Source organism: Bufo gargarizans, chromosome 2 (assembly GCF_014858855.1).
Source record: "Bufo gargarizans isolate SCDJY-AF-19 chromosome 2, ASM1485885v1, whole genome shotgun sequence".
Lineage (NCBI taxonomy): Eukaryota > Metazoa > Chordata > Amphibia > Anura > Bufonidae > Bufo > Bufo gargarizans.
Window position 1 is genome coordinate 70366485 of NC_058081.1, and position 19715 is coordinate 70386199.

Genomic DNA, 19715 nt, shown 5'->3' on the forward strand with positions numbered 1-19715 from the left:
GGATGGAAATCTGTGCTGTGAAATTAGTTGCTGACGTGGCTGGGACTGCAGCATCACATCCCTCCTCCTTCCCTCGCTTCGGTATATTACTGAAGACCCCATTTAAAGGTGCCTTCACATGTTATAGAATTTTCTGCAAGAGAGAAAGTATAAAGGACAGCTACGTCTTATCTTTTTTTATTTGACTCCTAGTTTTGGCTTCTAAACCTGCATCAGGAAACCTGACCATGTGGCCGTACCCTAGTATTAGGCACTTGTCTCCCGGCCCAACCAGGGATCTACTGACGCCAAATCACCGCATCACAGGGGTCACAGTGATCTACAATTGTAAGCAGCAACCCTATCTGACCACATAAATATACACATACCCTAAGGCCCCTTTCACATGAGCGAGTATTCCGTGCGGGTGCGATGCGTGGCGTGAACGCATAGCACCCGCACTGAATCCTGACCCATTCATTTCAATGGGGCTGTGTACATGAGTGTTTTTTTTTCACGCATCAGTTCTGCGTTGCGTGAAAAACGCAGCATGTTCTATAGTCTGCGTTTTTCACGCAGCCCTGGCCCCTATAGAAGTGAATGGTGCTTCAGTGAAAAACGCATTTCAATTGGAAGCAAGTGCGGATGCGATGCGTTTTTCACTGATGGTTGCTAGGAGATGTTGTTTGTAAACCTTCAGTTTTTTTATCAGGCGCGTGAAAAACGCATTGCACCCGCACGGAAAAAACTGAACAACTGAACGCAATCACAGACAAAACTGACGGAACTTGCTTGCAAAATAGTGCGAGTTTCACTGAACGCACCCTGAACGCATCCGGACCTAATCCGTCATTTGAAAGAGGCCTGCACAGCTGTTTGTATTTTGCCTTCATATTCACAATCCTCCATGGTCACTATGTAAAAAGTATCAAACTAAATAACACAAAAAATATTTTTTTAAAAGTACAATGTAAACTCTTCAATTCTACTTTTCCCAATAGTCCTGCACTCAGAGCTTGACACGTAACAGATTGACTGTTATTGATCAGTCCTATTAATGAGTATTCTGGTAATACATGTAATACTCTTTCTGAACACCAGAGAGCAGCCTTCAGGGGGAAAAAACAGGCCCTTCTGAGCTAGGGTGGGTTCGCTCTAGCGTTATGCCATAGGTTCAGTTTATAACGGAATATAATGGAATTCTAGGACGGAATGCAAAACGAAAGCCTTTAAGAGGCATCCCGTTTTGCTCCGTTCTAATAGAAGTCTGTAGGCTAGCATAACGGATCTGTCTGCTTTCCGTTATGCAGGACTGTCGACAGAACAGAAACCAGACCTATAACGGAATGGCATAACGCTAGTGCGAACACACCCTTAATGGTTGACGGTTGAAGATCGACTAAGTACTGTAGTTTCTCTTCTGAGCCCTAGTTACGTCAGTGGCGCTGACCTACTATGTAAAACACTATGTAAAACTGTGTTCTGTAGACTGCGTTTCGTTCCTGTAACAATCACCACTCCATGGTTTTGTGTGTGAGTATTGCCCGTCCAGCCGTCAGTGGTGCGGCACTGAACACGGAGTATCTGATCTAATCCCACATTAGGTGCACGTCCTTCTGATGGACGTTCAGTTCTAATACAACATGACACTTGGGGGAGTTTTCTCTGTTTCAGGCTTTAATGCCGGCGAGTCCTGAAGGCTTAACCTAGCGGTGTTCACCAGCTGCAGCCAATCGTCTTGAAGCTGTGATCAGAAAAGAGACCGGTGTCCGGTTATTTTTTCCAACATATCACCTGCATCTAGACCCAACATCCATCCAGATAAGGCCTCTTGCACACTATCGTATGTATTTAGAGGTCTGCAAAAAAACGGATCCGCAAAAAATACGGATGATGTCCGTGTGAATTCCGCATTTTGTGGAACGGAAAAGCTGGCCCCTAATAGACCAGTACCATGCTTTGTCGGTAATGCGGACAATAATAGGATATGTTCTATTTTTTTCAGAACGGAAATACGGAAACGGAATGCACACGGAGTACCTTCCGTTTTTTTTGCTGAACCATTGAAATAAGTAGTTCCACATACGGTCCGCAATAAAAACGGAACGGACATGGAAAGAAAACACGTTCGTGTGCAAGAGGCCTTAGGCCGGGTTCACATCACTGCTTCATTTTCCGTTCTTCTGATCCGTCAGAAGAGCAGAAAACAACAACCAAAAATCCCGCATTTTAAGCACTCGTTATGCTCATTTCTTTCCATCTAAAATAACAAATCTTACACGGAAATGGCTAAAACGTATGCAAAATGTACATAATTGAGCATACGTATGCTTAAAGGAGTTATCCCATCTTAGACAACGGGGGCATATCGCTAGGATATGCCCCCATTGTCTGATAGGTGCAGGTCCCACCTCTGGAACCTGCACCTACAAGGAGAACGGAGCGGAGAAAGTTGAGGAGGGCGCAGTGCGCATGCACCCTCCATTCATTTCTATGGAGCCGCCTAAAATTTCCGTCGGCCCCATAGAAATGAATGGGAGCGGTGGCCGCGCATGTGCGGTGCGCTCCTATTCACTTCAATGGGAGAGGTGGGGAGCTGCGCCTGGTGGTGGACGGGGTCCTCCAGCCGCAACTCTCCCCAGCTCTGTTCTCCTTGTACGTGCGGGTCCCAGCGGTGGGACCCGCACCTATGAGACAATGGGGGCATATCCTAGCGATATGCCCCCATTGTCTAAGATGAGATAACCCTTTAAAAGACAATATCCGTTTTTTTTTTCTTCGTTTTCTGTTCTTCTGACGGATGAGAAAACGGAAAACAAAACGTTGATCTGAACCCGACCTAATGGAAAATAATTACCGGTACTTTTTTTTTTTTTAAGTGGATGTTAATAGCAGACTGATCCCAACACGGGTATAACATGCCCACAGTCTACTTTGGATCTGTCAAAAAATAAAATCTTCACTTCCCCTTTAAAAAAAAAAAAAGGGGGGATTAGCCAAGTTTGGCTAATAGGAGCTAGCGAAGAATATAGCGAACGCATACTCGTGAGGAGAACATTCTCCCTGCCCTTCACCAGTGACGACCACCATGTAACGCAGCAGCCGTCAATCACTGGTAAGAAGGGAGGCAGGAGGAGCGCTGCTCAGACTCTACGTGTTCTTTATTAGGCCCTATTAGCCAAACTGCGCAAGGTTTTCCTTGTCTTTACCGCCACAGAGGTCACATACATCCTGTACTCACATGCTCCCTTTTGATATATTTCAGATGTTGCCCAAGAACCTTGCTGGCATCTGCTCCGTCCACACTTACATAGTCCCCTGTGGATTCATGTGGCATCTGGAAGTATGATGAGATATCAAGGAGGAGGTATTGAAGTATCTGTACTATCATGAGCAGTAATCACATTATGTCAGGCATTATATACCAACGGATGATGTCCTAGCCAGCCAGTGACTCTCCGGTCATAGACTAGCTCAACACATGGGGGAATTCATCATGAGAAGAATATTTGAAGTCTGCGTTGGAGTACTTTGTGCCACATTTATCAAATGTCTCCGGTTGTTTATCCTTATACCTATTAATTCTGTCTAGAAAAGCTACTCCACTTTTCCTCCTCCACCCTCCTCCTCCAGTGAGATTGCGACTTATTTAAAAAAAGTCGCAATGATAAATCTGGAGCTACCCACACCCACTTTTCCAACCATATTACAAAACTGGTGTGAGTGGTGTAAAAGTGCAAAAAGTTGCTAAATTTTGCACACGCAAGTGCAAAAAAGCCACAAAAGCCCTATGTTGCAACTTTTTGATGACAATGTGTCCGATCCATTTTTTTTTTTCGGATAGGATGCGGACCTCATTTCAATGAGTCTGCAAAAAACGCGGACAGCACACCGTGTGCTCTACGCATCCGTATGTCCGTTCCGTTGCTGCACCCAAAAAATTGTGCATGTCCTATTTTTTTCTAGTTTGCGGACAAGGATAGGCATTATTACAATGGATCCGCAAAAAAAATGGATCCGCAAAAAAAACGGATGCCATACTGAACGTCATCCGTTTGTTTTTTTGCGGACCGCAAAATACATACGGTCGTGTGCATGTAGCCTTAAACCTATAGGAAGGCAGAGGTTGCTGCAGTGATATCCAGGCCCTGGTGCCTGAGCGGGGCCAACAGCTCCTCTTCCACATGAGACACCAGGATGAAGAATGGTTGGGATTCCCTATTACAGATTTTACATTGTGGCTCAGGAGCTTCTTGTTTCTTCCCTTGGCCTCAATGAATCTGTATTCAGCGCCTACATCTTGGGGAAAAAATATTTAACCTGTCATAACTGATGGCAAAAAAAAAATGAAAAATGAAAATCTCTAACAAAGCTAGAACCAGCCCTGTACCTCACGTGGAATCAGATATCTCCCCAATTGTTCTGCCTCAGACAGGTGGTGCGCACTTTCCTAGGGGCATGTTCTTTCTACTGCAGCTCTCTGCCTCAGGGTTTGTCCTTTCTGTTGTAGCTCTTTCTCTGTAACTGCCACAGCTAACATAAGGTCTGGCTGGTGAAAGTTGAAGATTGAAACTGAGCGTGTGTGACCACCACAGCGAGGTGGACAAGAAATAAGGAAATGAACAAACAGCAGGTGGCGCTATACACTTACATTTTATTAAATAGCTAAATGTAGAATTTTTTTTTTGTGGCATAACCCTCTTTAAGTTATGTCTGTCAGAGATGTTTAAGGATGGAGCAATGGTTTTTTATTACTTGTAGATACATGGAAGCCATCATCATACCTGGTCCAGATACGTACCAGTACAGGAAGAGCTCGGAACACGTAGCTGAAGGGATAGTACAGGAGGTTCAGGAAGGAGGCAGAATACAGGTCGGCGTAACGTATCAGCTGGCTGGAGAAGAGTGTCTGCCAGGAACCACTGCGGAACAGGCTGCCCATCTTCCCGTAAGACATGTCCATCTCTTGGGTAATTTTCTGTGTATGGTAGTCACAACATTTTATAGAAAAGTTAGACTTTTATGTAAAAAGTACTTTGCTTGCATTCATTACTGTTGAGCTCGGAAAAGGTCCTTCTACTACATGGGAAGGAACGGCAAGTAATGGTTAAAGGGGATCCCAAAATCTTGCATCAGGATTGGACAGCTTCAAACTACCCCGCCCGACTATAGTAGTGTATTGTACTAGTCATAACTAGAGATGAGCGAATTTCCTATTTTGAAATTCGTTCACGATTTGTTTACTGGTAAAAGCAGAATTGCGTTATGGATTCCGTTACCACGGACCATAACACAATTCTATGACGGAATGCATAACGGAATGCCTTTAGAGGCGTTCCGTTATTCATTCCGTCATAATAGAAGTCTATGGGCTGCAAAACGGATCCGTCCTGTTTCCGTTATGCAGAAGAGGACTCCCCTGCATAACGGAAACAGGACGGATCCGTTTTGCAGCCCATAGACTTCTATTATGACGGAATGAATAACGGAACGCCTCTAAAGGCATTCCGTTATGCATTCCGTCATAGAATTGCGTTATGGTCCGTGGAAACGGAATCCATAACGCAATTCTGCTTTTACCAGTAAACAAATCGTGAACGAATTTCAAAATAGGAAATTCGCTCATCTCTAGTCATAACCTTGGAAAATAAAGCCCTCATCAGGGTTGAGACTATTACTGATACATGATCCTTTCTGAATATGCTTTCGAAGCTCTGAAGGTTTGCGTCCTCCTTCCAAATTATGATATGTCATTAATAGTAATAATGTATTTTATGTGGTAGAGGGGCTGATAGGCCGGGGAGCGTCCCTGTCCTGTGGGACATATCTTATGAAAACAGGACTATAAAAGGGAAAAGCGACCATATCACTGGAAGCATGAACATAGTTTAGAAGCTAGATAGGTAGATAGAAAGATAGATAGACAAAGGCTCCAATGAGATGAGCTGAAACGTTGCATATGGTGTAATAAAATAATCCGTTTTTCACTTACAAGCCCGGAGTGCTGCTTTGCTACCTTTTTCTATTAGATAGATAGATACGAGATAGATACGAGATAAATAGATAGATAGATACGAGATGGATAGATAGATACGAGATAGATAGATACGAGATAGATACGAGATAGATAGATACGAGATAGATACGAGATAAATAGATAGATAGATACGAGATGGATAGATAGATACGAGATAGATAGATACGAGATAGATAGATACGAGATAGATACAAGATAAATAGATAGATAGATAGATACGAGATAGATACGAGATAAATAGATAGATACGAGATAAATAGATAGATAGATATGAGATGGATAGATAGATACGACATAGATAGATAGATACGAGATAGATAGATAGATACGACATAGATAGATAGATACGAGATAGATAGATAGATATGAGATAGATAGATAGATATTGTTATATTGCGGATATGCAGACAGCAGGGGTCACTGTACCTGAATCTGCTTCTGAATGGAGCTGATATTTGGTTGCTCGGTGCTGCCACTGTCTGTGTGTCTGAAGGAAACAGAGTTATACAAGGTTACTTATCCGCTTAATAACCAGGCCTGAAAAGCCCTTAAGAACCCGCACCTATCAACTATCGTAAACGCAGCCGGCAAAGCGAAGGAGGACGCACCACGCATGGATGTCAACCCTCCATTCATTTCTATGGGGCCGCTGAAAATAGCTAAGCGCTGGCCCAATAGAAGTGAATAAAAGCTGTGGCTGCGCAAGCACAGTTGTGCGCCCATTCATTTCTATAGGGATTCTGAAAATAGCCAAGTGCACTGTTCGGCTATTTTCGGCAGGCCAATAGGAATGCTTGGTGGTGGCCGGACACTGCTGGCCACCACTTTGCCAGCTTTGTTTTCAGCTGCATTTTAGAGGTGGGACCCGCACCTATCAGACAATGGGGGCATATCCTAGTGAGACCTTATGTTTGCATTGTTCAGTTGGACATATAATTTATAATGTCATTTATATAATTTTTTTGCTGTGGAAACAGAGAAAAGTGATTTTTTTAGGCATATTTTTTATTTATTTTTTTACACTGCTAAATAAGGCCTCGTTCACATTTCCGTTTTTCACTGACGTGTGCGGTCCGCATTTTATGCGTACAGCACACACACCCATTGATTTAAATGTGTCTGTTCGCATTTCAGTATTTTTTTTACTGACTGTGGGTCAGTAAAAAATTCACAGAGACATGCACTACTTAGATCCGTGATGCGGACCAAGCACATAGAAGTCTATGGGTCTGTGAAAATCACTGACACACATCCGTGTTGCGTCCGTTTTTCACTGAAGACTAATAGGAGATCCTTTGGAAATGGATTTTCAGCTGAAAAACATCAGTGAATTACGGATGAGACACGGATGGTAAAAACGGACACACAGACCAACTATGGACATCTTCAAGGATGAAACACGTACGCTTTTTTCATGGACGTGACACTGACACGGAAATGTAAACGAGGCCTAAACTCTTCAGGTTATTACGGTCACATGGATATGTGTATTTATTTATTTATTTTTATTTAATGTGTGCACAATAAAATGTCTTTTACACTAAATAATGGTGATATTTTGTGGGGTTGTGCCTTTTTTTTTTCTTTTTTTTTCTATTTTTTATTACATTATAACATTATTTAACCCAATGTGGGATTACTGTTTTATAACTTTATAGCACATTTATAATGTATTAGCATAGTCCTGTATGCTAATACATCATGCTCTGTGTCAGTATGACATCGGCTGCTGTTAGGGCAAACCCTGGTGTCCTTCATACATCCTCAGGGCTGATCGAGTATCGTTCCCCCAGCTACGATAAGGTCACTGAGAAACCCTGATTGCAAGCGGGGGTCCCCTTTGATCAAGCTGCAATATGGATCGTGGTATGATGAAAGGGTTAACAGCTGGGGTCATATCTTCGTCAGGAGCAGGAGCCAGCGCTAGCAGCTAATAACGGCCAGTTCTGGCAGCCATATAACCCCCCTCATCTACAGAGACGCCAAAAGACTGGGGACCTGCATCGGCAGGCAGTTGTAAAAGGGTTAAGCAACTAGGTACATTTCAAGGGAAAAGCAAATATTAACTGTTATCTGCAGTAATACATGAGTAGTCCTGCAGATAAGGAGTCCAGATCACTATTTTTAAAATTTGCTGCTCTGAAGCACATTGTCAGGACTGCTGTAACATATGGAGAGGACTCCTGTGCGCATGTGTAACGCCCCAAAGTGGCATTACCACTTCTGCACTGTCTTTATTGGTTAACCTAATGTCATCTGTGCGTTTATTTCCAGATCCCATATGATGTGCATATCTCTTTCCATGTAACTGTTATGTCTAAGTGTAATCTGCCTGGTTCACCAGCAGGTGGCAGCATAAATGGCAGAGCTATAGTTACAGAGTGGAACCTTTCCTTCCATTCTAACTCGCCCCTCTGTGGTGTGGTGGGCCTGTCCTACTTGCTGCAGCAGGAAGGGTGGGGACCAGTTAGTTCCATTTTTAGGTCTTCCCTAGATAGAGGGAGGGTGTGCAGCAGGTGCACGTCCCTGTTGGACGTGGCCTTGCCCAGGCCAGCTGGAGCACCTTCAGCTCAGCTGGATATGGAGGCAGAAGCTGGAAGCCTCTGAAGCCAGGAGTAAAGTTCCCTAGACCAGTTTAGAGACAGACTACAAAGTGAAGTCGCAGCATCCACAGAAAGCTAAATTATACAGCTACCTCTATAGTACAGCAGAGCCAGAGAGCAACAGACGTAGTAGAGAGGAGTTTGCCTGCCACAGTTAATGCCAAATCCTGCTGGGAACCAAGACAAAAAGTCTGTTTGGAGAAACGTTTATTCAAGTAAAGATGTTATCAACTTCATCACAAGGTCTGGACTCAATTTATTTCTTCATCCCCTTCATCACCTACCCCCTTTGCTCTGCTTCAGATGACAACGCCTGGGGTCCAGCATATCCAGGTAGGAGCACCATGACTCATGCACCAACATTAAGGGACATTTAGGCCATCCTACACAACTCTGGCATTCCTACACCTGGGTACCATCTACTACATCACTGTGCCCTTGTTGATTCACTGCAACTGGCGTCATGAAAACAAGTACACCTATTTCTCTTAAAGGGACCCCTTGCCGCAGCCGTGCGTCGCACATGCTCAGCAGTCCTGACAATGTATTTCATTGCAGCTCTGAGCGCTGACAGAGGAGGAACCAAGGGCAGTAGGAAATTAAATAATAGTGATCTAGCGCTACTATATTCCACAGCACTTTACAGACATTAGCGTGAAACTGTCTCCAATGGGGCTCACAATCAAAGTTCCCTATCAATATGTCTCTGCAATACTACTCATGATATATTACTCCAGATAATAATCCAAAATCATGGTGACAGGTTCTCTTTATCACTAGAAGCCTCACAATGGTACTGCTGACCTCGGAGAGCCATGTAAAGGAAATTTTCACATAGAACATGGTGTCTGATCAGCAGGCGGTAGGTTATAGAGCAGGAGGAGCTGAGCAGATTGATCTATAGTTTTATGGGAAAAGATTTATTATTACTTGTACACTATATGGACAAAAGAATGGGGACACCTACATTTTACACCTTCTGGAGCTTTTATGACCTTAAAATGGAGTCGGTCCTCCTTTTGCAGCTAAACTTGATTCCACTCTTCTGTGAAGGCTTTCCACAAGATCTTGGAAGGCATCTGTGAGAATTTTTGCCCATTCATCTAGAAGAGCATATGTGAGGTCAGAATGCTGATGTTGGAGGAGAAGGCCTGGCTCACAATCTTCATCCCTAAGGTGTTGGATGGGGTTGAGGTCAGGACTCTGTGCGAGCAGCCATGTTCTTCCACGCCAAACTCACCCTACCATGCCTTGTGCCAGCTGTAAAGTCAGGTGGAGGAGGGATAATGCTATGGGCTGTTGACCTTGGCCCCTTAATTCAAATAAAGGGAAGTATTAATGCTTCAGCAGACCAAGACGTTTTTGACAATTGTATGCTTCCAACTTTGTGGAAACTGTTTGAGGAAGGCCCTTTTATTTTCCAGCGTGACTGCCTGTGCCACAGTGCACAAAGCAAGGACCATAAAGACATGGTTGGGTGAGTTTGGTGGGAAGAACATGACTGGTCACATATATCCCTGACGTCAGCTGGAATAGATGAATTAGAACGGAGTTTGTGAGCCAGGCCTTCTCATGCAATATCCGTGTCCGACCCCACAAATGCTCTTCTGGATGAACAGGCCAAAATTCTCACAGACGCCCTTCAAAATCTTGCAGAAAGCTTTCCCTGAAGAGTGGAAGCTATTTTAGCTGCAAAGGGGGGACAACTCCATATTTAATGTCTATGGATTTAGGCTGGAAGATCATAAAAGCTCCTGTAGGTGTGATGTCCATACTTCAATACTTCTGTCCATATAGTGTATTATCGGCTTCTGCACACTAGACCTGGAGCGTCCTTATCTTATACGGTGTGACGAGCAGGCCATGCTATTTCACATTTCTTAGATATGGATTGTTGGACATGCTGAAACATATTATTTATGCCTAGACTGAAGACTTACTCGTGTAGCTGGCCAAGGATGACGTCCAGTCCCTTCAACTCATTGAAAAGATCTGAAAAATAACATGACTATCACATATGTGAATTTCTAAATGTTTTATTATAATGCATGGTAGGTTTATGTCAGCCGGTCCTAACTGCAGGGGCCCAACTACAATATTCCCTGGTGATTAGCCGGTTTTATTATTTTCAAGGGAACCCAGAAACTGATCATTTCCCCTTAAACACAGCACACATGAAGGTGCCGTTAGTAAACCCGGTTCCCCAGACTGGGCAAACCCATCTACTGATTGTATGCTTGTTTTATAGGAATTAGGGCTCCATAAACTGCCCACCTGCTATGCCTTCTACTGAACAAGCAGAGTTGCACTGAAAAGCATGTGGGACATAGGCAGCGACTCCAGAAGAATTTTAGATCAGGTGGGCTCATTGGGGCAGAGTAAACAGTCTTAGGCCCCCTGCACACGAACGTGTGTGATCCGTGACCGCATTGCGGGCCGCAACACATGGCCACAGTTCCGTGTGCATCCCGCATCACAGATGCGGACCCATTCACATCAATGGGTCCGCAAATCCGGAATTGCGGAACGGCCGCACGGAACGGGACCCCTCGTAAGCACCACGGAGTGCTTCCATGGGGTTGCGTCCCGTACTTCCGTTCCGCAAAAAGATAGAACATGTCCTATCTTTTTGCGGAACGGGCGGATCGCGGACCCATTCAAGTGAATAGATCAGCAATCCGATGCGGCTGACCTACGGCCGGCGATCGTGCATTGATCACACGCGTTCGTTTTTGCGTTCCGTATACGGTCTGTATACGGAACCATTCATTTCAATGGTTCCGCAAAAAAAAAACTGAATGTACTCCGTATGCATTCCGTTTCCGTTTTTCCGTTCCGTCGAAATATAGAACATGTCCTATTATTGCTTGCAAATCACGTTCCGTGGCTCCATTTAAGTCAATGGGTCCGCAAAAAAAAACGGAACACATACGGAAATGCATCCGTATGTCTTCCGTATCCGTTCCGTTTTCGCGGAACCATCTATTGAAAATTTTATGCCCAGCCCAATTTTTTCTGTGTAATTACTGTATACTGTATATGCCATACGGAAAAACGGAACGGATACAGAAACACAACGGAAACAAAAAAAAAACAACGGATCCGTGAAAACGTACCGCAAAACACTGAAATAGCCATGCGGCTAGTGTGAAAGAGGCCTTAAATGGTGATTGATCACATTGACTGTTGCTAGAGTATACATTTGTATCATCTTTGGATTTTACATCACCTGTTTGTTGGCTTCATATGCCTAAAATACCTAAAATATTATTTTATGCACACCATGCCCTGTTGTAGGCTGATAGCAGTAGGCAATCCAAACATGCTGGGAGTTGTAGTTTTGCAACAGCTGGAGGGCCGCAGGTTGGGCATGCCACATTCTGTGAAAGCCTCTCTAGGCAGGTAGGTACTCACTGCTCTTCTCAGTCCAGACGTTGAGCTCTTTGGCCAGTTCAGGCACGACTAGAAACGTTCTCCATCCCTGCCTTTTTTTGGATTTCAAAATGTCTCCAAAGATGTGGTCCCCGACATACAGGATGTCTTTTCCTTTTACCCCAAGTAGGTCACATACAGTGTCTGAGGAGCCTGAAAAGCAGAACAGTATTCCAATTAAGCCCCCCCTGGGGCTAACTTACTCACTGACATACTGTATAGCAGTGACATAGAGAAAGCATCACCTACCTCCTGAGTACACCGCACAGTGCTGGTGGGGGCCTGTGTAAGTTCCAATTCGTATCATCCCATTATCCTAAAAATTAAAATAGAAATCAGTGGCCGCCTTTCTTCTACAATAGAACTGTAAAGCTTGCCACAGATGTATTAATTATAGATATAATCCAACAGCCTCATAACAGGTCTCTTTACCTAAACTAGTGGAGGGGGGTCCATCAGACAGGACCCCTGCAATCTGCAATATTGTAGGGGAATGGTGCTGATAAGTGTCCATCAAACCCTATCCACTCTGATCAATAGGGCTTCCTGGGAGAGAACACTCCCATTATGCATCTACATGCCATCCAGGTCACAATTGCACGGGTATGTAATATTCTTGTTGCCCAATATGTGCTTCACAAATAAAATAAAAATACTGCAACACTCATGAGATTAGGAGAAAATATTTACATCCTTGACAATGTGCTAATTACATCAATGCAACTTAACTGACTACAACAATTCTCCCATTGTTTTCAGAAAACTTGCATTCTTCAAAATAGCCACAAGAGGGCAGCAGAGCTCAAACACTCTAGTAAGTTTGTACAAAAGGCTGCAGATCATGCCCTCCTCTGGACTGCAGCCCTATTTCAAAAATGGAAAGCTGATCTACAAAATGTCTAACTGTAGCCCCAGCCATTAACTATGTCACCCGATATATGAGGCTTGTGATTTCATTTCTGTGTATTAAAGCAGTTATCCATGTTACTAACTAGGGTTAATACATATCCACCCCGATCTGCATCCTCAGCATGAAAGTGCCTACACACAGATAAAACTGAAGCTTGTACCGTGTTGACTTGGCGAAGAACAGTCCCTTCTCCAAAGAAGAGCGGCTTCCTTGTGTCCACGACGATCAGATCAAAATAAGACCGCCATATCTTCTTCTTGGGGTCATACTAACCCGAAGGAAGCAGAGAAATAGAAAGATATCAGATAAAATGGTCAATGTCTGTGAAAGAAATGACATCATTCTTGTGTCAAGTCTTCACTATTTTTCTTGTGCTTAAAGAGAATCTGTCAGAAGGATGGACCCTATTAAAACACATAGTGTCTGGTGGGGTTGACCCTGCTGAGTAAAAATTACACCTTTTATGTCTTTCAAAAGGATCGGCGCTTGCGCAGAGCATCTAATTTTGCTGCCTAAGCAGCACCGATGCTGTACACATGTGCCGATCCTGTGCAGGTGCGACATCACAGAGAAAGGTGAGATTCCTGGCCCTGTCAATCAATGGAGAAGGGGGAATGGCAGGAGAAACAAGACATTGAAAGATCTGGTGCCCTGAGGGCTTGACCCGCTCCTCGATGGACTATTAATATTCAATAACAGGGTCATAAAAAAAATATGTATAATTGTACTCAGCAGGATCAACCCTACCATGCATTATGCCTGGTTTAAAAGGGTTGATGAAATATTTTGCGCTGTGTATAGAGAATATATTACATTTAATGTTGTGCGGCCTCGGTCAAGATGATAAGCTTCTGCCTGCAGGGTAAGTTCAGACCTGAGCGTTTTACAGCGCGTTCCTACGCGCTGTAAACCGCTCAACACGGAGAAACCAATGATTCCCTATGGGAATGGTTCTCACCTGGGCGTTTTACAGCGCGTACGATCGCGCTGTAAAACGCCCGACGCTCAAACAAGTTCTTGACCTTTTTTTGGAGCGTTTGTCGCGCGTTCCCGCACATAGATATTCGGGAACGCGCGACAATGTGTGCACGCCTGTCTCTGTATGCGCGATTGTAAACGCCCGTACAATCGCGCATACAGAGCACTCGTTTCAGAACGCTCAGGTCTGAACCCCCTGTAAGTGTTATCATCACGTCTAACAAGGCGCCTGATCTTAGCACTGCAGACCCAAAGATGTCTTCCCTTTGCATCCCACGACCCTAGGAGCAGGTGATGAAACTGAATTGGCTGGTATCCATATACTTGCGTAGGAGTATATGGAGGGGAGGTGTGGATGGTAGGAGTCATAGAGGCTACTGGGGGTAGTTGTACTGCACTCACAGGTTGCACTCCCTGGGGCCGTGCAGTGGTAGGAGGGCACACCTTATTTTCCTCTGAGGAACGTCGTGTTTTGGGGCTCATGTCTGGGGGTAGTTGGGCTGCCCTTGATGGTGAATGTTCGGCAGGGTGCAAGGCAGGAGTCCGAATGCAAGGCCGACAGATACTGGAGACAATAACCAGGTCTGCTGGTTGCGATAAATAAAGCCTCTTTACTGAATTGATGATAGGAGCAGTAGTACATATAGCAGCAAAATCACAGCTCTGAGGTGTTTCACAGAGCAGCAGTATAGGTAACAATGATGGAGGTTGTAGTACTACTAGTCTCTCTCTTTGTACAGTCTTTCCAAGTAACCACAGGCCCAGTAACCACATACTATACCGGTATTGGTAACTCTCCTTCTGCAGTTCCCTGAGGGGTTAAGATTAAAGGGGTTGTCCGGGTTCAGGGCTGAACCCAGACATAAGCTCCTTCGCTCCTTTACGCTGGGTTCAGACCTGAGCGTTCGCAATGGAGCGCTCTGTATGCGCGATTGTACGGGCGTTTGCAATCGCGCATACAGAGACAAGCGAACGCCCATTGTCGCGCGTTCCCGAAAGTCTATGTACGGGAACGCGCGACAAGACGCCCCAAAGAAGCTCATGTACTTCTTGGGGCGTCGGGCGATTTACAGCGCGATCGTACGCTCTGTAAAACGCCCAGGTGAGAACCATGCCCATAGGGAAGCATTGGTTTCTCCTTGTTGAGCGTTTTACAGCACGTAGGAACGCGCTGTAAAACGCTCAGGTCTGAACCCAGCCTTAGCATGTAGGAAAGGAGCATCGGAGTGTTCCCTTGCCTTGTGCTGCATCGCGCCGGGGCAAGGCCGGTGACGTACCGGGCTTCACGGCACTATGCTAGGCTGAGACTTCCACCTAGCAGGGAGCCTGGTGATGGCTGGTGCATAGCGTTGTTCTGGGCGGTTTTAGAGGCGAGTAACGGTAGACGTTTATTCTTCTACCTCTGTCCTGGCTGCCTGACTTCTACCACACCATACGCCGGCAACTGCACTACTACAGCTCCTGCCAGGCACCCATATAACCACCAACATCAACGCCACCCCAAACTACCATCAGGCAGGAGCCCCAGCTACAGGGAGTGTCCTGAGGGAAGAAAGGGTGCACCCGGGAGCCACTACCACTCCCATCCTCCGATCAGGCTACTCAGTTATATCCGTTTCTGGGTAACACCCAGTCTGCTGCACTTCCACAAGATGTGACCCCCAGCTTTTCCAGCTCTAAATGCCCAAGTGTCCTCGTTCCGCAATGTGTTTTTTTTCCACGATGACCCATTTACGTATCAGGTGCTCCTGCTGGTTGTAAACAATGGATAACATGGGCATTAACCCACGTGTCAGATAAGTACGGCAGCTGGCGTTGTTCTATTCTCAAATCAGATGACCTACCACACCAACCATCCGGACCGCTGCCTGGATTTAAAGGGTCCAATAAATCAATTAGCCGTAACCTTCGTGAATGTGACCTTCAGTTCTGTGTATGAGACAATCCAATGAGGACAGGAATCCTCATGCAAACAATGGAGTAATTGTAGCGGCATTATGTGGGATTGTGGCGGCTTTAGGGTAACCCTCCGCAGCTGCTGTTTCATCGTCCACATCATCGACGATCACACAATAGTAGTGCCCTTGTTTAATCTAATACACAGGAGCGCAGTCCTGCGGCCCGAACTGGATGTGGCCCAAGTCCCTGATGTCCCAGCCCAGGCAATTATATCATTAGAGAGTCAGGGACAAGTAGATCACTGGGATTTGGGATGTGCTCATTATTACAGTGAAAAGAACACTTCCCCTTTAATATTCAGCCACGTGAAAGACGTAGAATTACAGAAATTCCCGGGGTTGGTCACTTCAGCTTTCTGCAAACCCTGAATGGCAGGTCAATCCACAGTGTTATATGCCGTGACTCAAGGAGATAGATAAAGGGTCCAGGTGACCCCCTTTTTCACATTCAGGTTCTTCAGTTTTTTCCCCCTATGTAGGACAACATGTTCTATTGTTGTCAGCGACCTCATTAAAGCATATCTAGGGAAAGCTATGGGGGATTTCCTGCCCTCCTCTGAAGTGAGAATATAGCCGGGGTGGCTCCTAAATATAACCAGATGTAACACATACCTTCACCTGTTGTTTTGTTGTAGGCACCATGCTTGATCTATACTGGTCTTCTTTGTACAGTTGTGTTCAAAATAATAGCAGCGTGTTTAAAAAAAAAAGTGAATAAAGCTCAAAATCCTTCTAATAGCTTTTATTTCCATACACACAAATGCATTGGGAACACTACACATTCTATTCCAAATCAAAACAAAGAAAAATTGTGTTGTTCCTCAAATTTTTTTTTAAGAAAAGTGGATATTAGACTGTTAAAATAATAGCAGTGCTTGTATTCTTCTTTATAAACTCAAACATTCACTATATAAACTGACAAAATGTTTGCCGATTTTGCTTTCCTTTGAATCACTTCACTAATATTTAGTTGTATAACCGCTGTTTCTGAGAACTTCTGGACATCTGTGTTGCTCGGAGTCAACCGACTTCTGGCCCCTGTGACCAGGTATTCCAGCCCAGGAGGATTGGACTACATTCCACAGTTCTTCTCCATTTCTTGGTTTTGCCTCAGAAACTGCATTTTTGATGTCACCCCACAAGTTTTCTATTGGATTAAGATCCAGGGATTGGGCTGGCCACTCCATAACGTCCATCTTGTTGGTCTAGAACCAGGATGTTGCACGTTTACTGGTGTGTTTGGGGTCGATGTCTTGTTGGAACACCCATCTCAAGAGCATTTCCTCTTCAGCATAAGGCACCATGACCTCTTCCAGTATTCTGATGTATTCAAACTGATCCATGATCCCTGGTCTGCGATAAATAGGCCCAACACCGTAGTATGAGAAACATCTCCATATCATGATGCTTGTCCACCATGCTTCACTGTCTTCACAGTGTACTGTGGCTTGTATTCAGTGTTTGGGGGTCGTCTGACAAACTGTCTCCAACCACTAGACCCAAAAAGCACAATCTTACTTTCATCAGTCCACAAAATGTCTCTATAAGTCAATGTGCTCTTTGGCAAATTGTAACCTCTTCAGCACATGTCTTTTCACCAGTGGGACTTTTTGGGGGCTTCTTGCAGAGAGCTTGGCTTCACATATGCGTCTTCTAATTGTAACAGTACTCACAGGTAACTTTAGACCTTCTTTGATCTTCCTGGAGCTGATTGTTGGCTGAGTCCTTGCCATTTTGGCTATTCTTCTATCTGTTCGAATGGTAGTTTTTCGCTTTCTTCCACGTCTTTCAGGTTCTGGTTGCCATTTTATTTGTGATCATTTTAGCTGAGCAGCCTATCATTTTCTGCAGTTCTTTATATGTTTTCCCCTCTCCAATCAACTTTTTAATCAAAGTACGCTGTTCTTCTGAACAATGTCTGGAACGACCCATTTTACTCCGAATTTCAGAGAGAAATGCACTGTAACCAGCATGTACTACATTTGCTGCCTTCCTCCCTTAAGGGCAATAATTGCCACCTGTTTTTCAAAGAATGAATGACCTCCCTCATTGAACTCCACACTGCTATTATTTTGAACATGCCCCTTTCAATAAGTGATTGAATTACAGAGAATCAGCAGCATGCATGGAATCACTGTTGGGTCTGTTGGGTTTCTATCACTCTACTACACCTGCTAGTAAATTATTTGCCATCTAGAAATATCATTTCTACCAAAAACAGTGATTGATCAGGTTAGTGATGTCTGACTGCTATTATTTTGAACACAACTGTAGATATGAAGGAGCTTAGACTTTATCTCATGGGCGCATATTGTAGCAGACTAGCAAACCTAGGCCTTATGCACCCACCATATATTGCTCCACCTGCCAGTGTATTTCCCCCTAGAAGCAATGCTTCTTGGGGTGAATAACTCCATCATATGACACCTGATGGGACATGCAGGGGTGCACCTAGCCCTTCTGCTGCCTGAGGCAAAAAAAACTAAATGGTGCACAACCGCTCCAGCCCTACTGTTTAAGGCATACTGTGATACAGTTGAATATAGAGAGATATTCCCATAGGCCTGCCACTGCCCCCACTTGTCTCTAGGTCTTGCCGCCTGAGGCAATCGCCTCACCTGGCCTCATTGGTGATGCACCCCTGGGGACATGACACCATTTATTTCGTATTCATATGGGACCTGACTATAAAGAAGAACTTTGACTTCCTCTGTATCAGAGGCAAACGGAGATAGAGTCCCACAGAAGTGTATGGGCGATGTACTATGGCTCCATAAAATGTGTAGGTTGTATGGAGCCATGACATGCTCATGACCCTTTAAAAGGGTTTTCCAAGATTTTAATACTGATGACCTATCCTCAGTATATGTCATCAGTATCTGATCAGTGGGGGTCCGACACCCGGGACCTCCGCCGATCAGCTATTCGAGAAGGCAGCGGTGCTCGCAGTAGAGTCACAGCCTTCTTGCTGTTTTCCCTAGGCCATGTGACGTCACGTTCATTGGTCATGTGGCCTGGGCCCAGCTCAGTCCCATAGAAGTGAATGAGCGTGATATCATGCACAGCAAGTATACCGTGTACGACTCTGTGCTTGGTCAGCACGGAGAAGGCCACGGCACTCACAGGAGCGCCGGTGCCTTCGCAAACAGCTGATTGGTGTCGGACCCCTACTGATCAGATACTGATGACCTATCAGTATTAAAATCTGAGAAAACCCTTTTAAGGCTCTGTCAATAGCGGTCAGCCAAATGCCTGGCTTATCTGAGAGAATTCCTAAGCAAGCAGTAATCTAACATACTAGAGATACAACTGAAAAGGATAGTGTGGGAGGAGCATGGTGGGGAGAGCACATTCAGCCTGTTGCTGTCAGCCAATCAGCACTACCGAACATATTTCAAGTGATGCTGATTGGCTGAGAACAGCTTACTGACATGCCTGCTCCTGCCTCATGTCCGTTTCAGTAGGATGCAGGCATAGAAGTCATTCTCTAATAACAGCGAGTGCAGGAGCTATCACGTCATTAGCTGAAATTGGACTGGTGGTATTTTATATATGGCATAAAGTACCGTCACCAAAGCCATTTTCTAGTGCATAGTGTATACTGCTACTGTGATATAATAGCTATATGACACCTTCTGATAGCACTAACAGATCACAGACATCCAAGAAACATAGGTTAGTATTATAAATGACCAATCTGGCCATTTTCAGCATGCTTAGGGTATGTTCACACATGCGTAGTATGTTCCCCTCCCATTACAGCCTATCAGAGTTCACAATGCATTTGTGATGACTTCATGAGTTTTTCTTAGGTTTCA

At 44.7% G+C, this 19715-nt stretch overlaps 1 protein-coding gene across 4 annotated transcripts in view; it reads right to left on the reverse strand.

Annotated features, from left to right (window-relative positions):
- Nucleotides 1–917: 917 nt before the first annotated feature.
- Nucleotides 918–19715, reverse strand: part of NT5DC4 (5'-nucleotidase domain containing 4) — a 43551-nt gene continuing 24753 nt past the window's right edge. For all 4 annotated transcript variants that reach the window (XM_044279163.1, XM_044279164.1, XM_044279166.1 and 1 more), the window contains exons 11-18: nucleotides 13122–13229; nucleotides 12301–12367; nucleotides 12034–12204; nucleotides 10560–10611; nucleotides 6443–6503; nucleotides 4781–4957; nucleotides 3221–3316; nucleotides 918–1723 (exon numbers count right to left, since the gene is read on the reverse strand). In XM_044279163.1, coding sequence (XP_044135098.1) covers nucleotides 1613–1723; nucleotides 3221–3316; nucleotides 4781–4957; nucleotides 6443–6503; nucleotides 10560–10611; nucleotides 12034–12204; nucleotides 12301–12367; nucleotides 13122–13229 — 843 coding nt within the window. In that variant the 3' untranslated portion in view covers nucleotides 918–1612. The remainder of the gene's footprint in view (nucleotides 1724–3220; nucleotides 3317–4780; nucleotides 4958–6442; nucleotides 6504–10559; nucleotides 10612–12033; nucleotides 12205–12300; nucleotides 12368–13121; nucleotides 13230–19715) is intronic.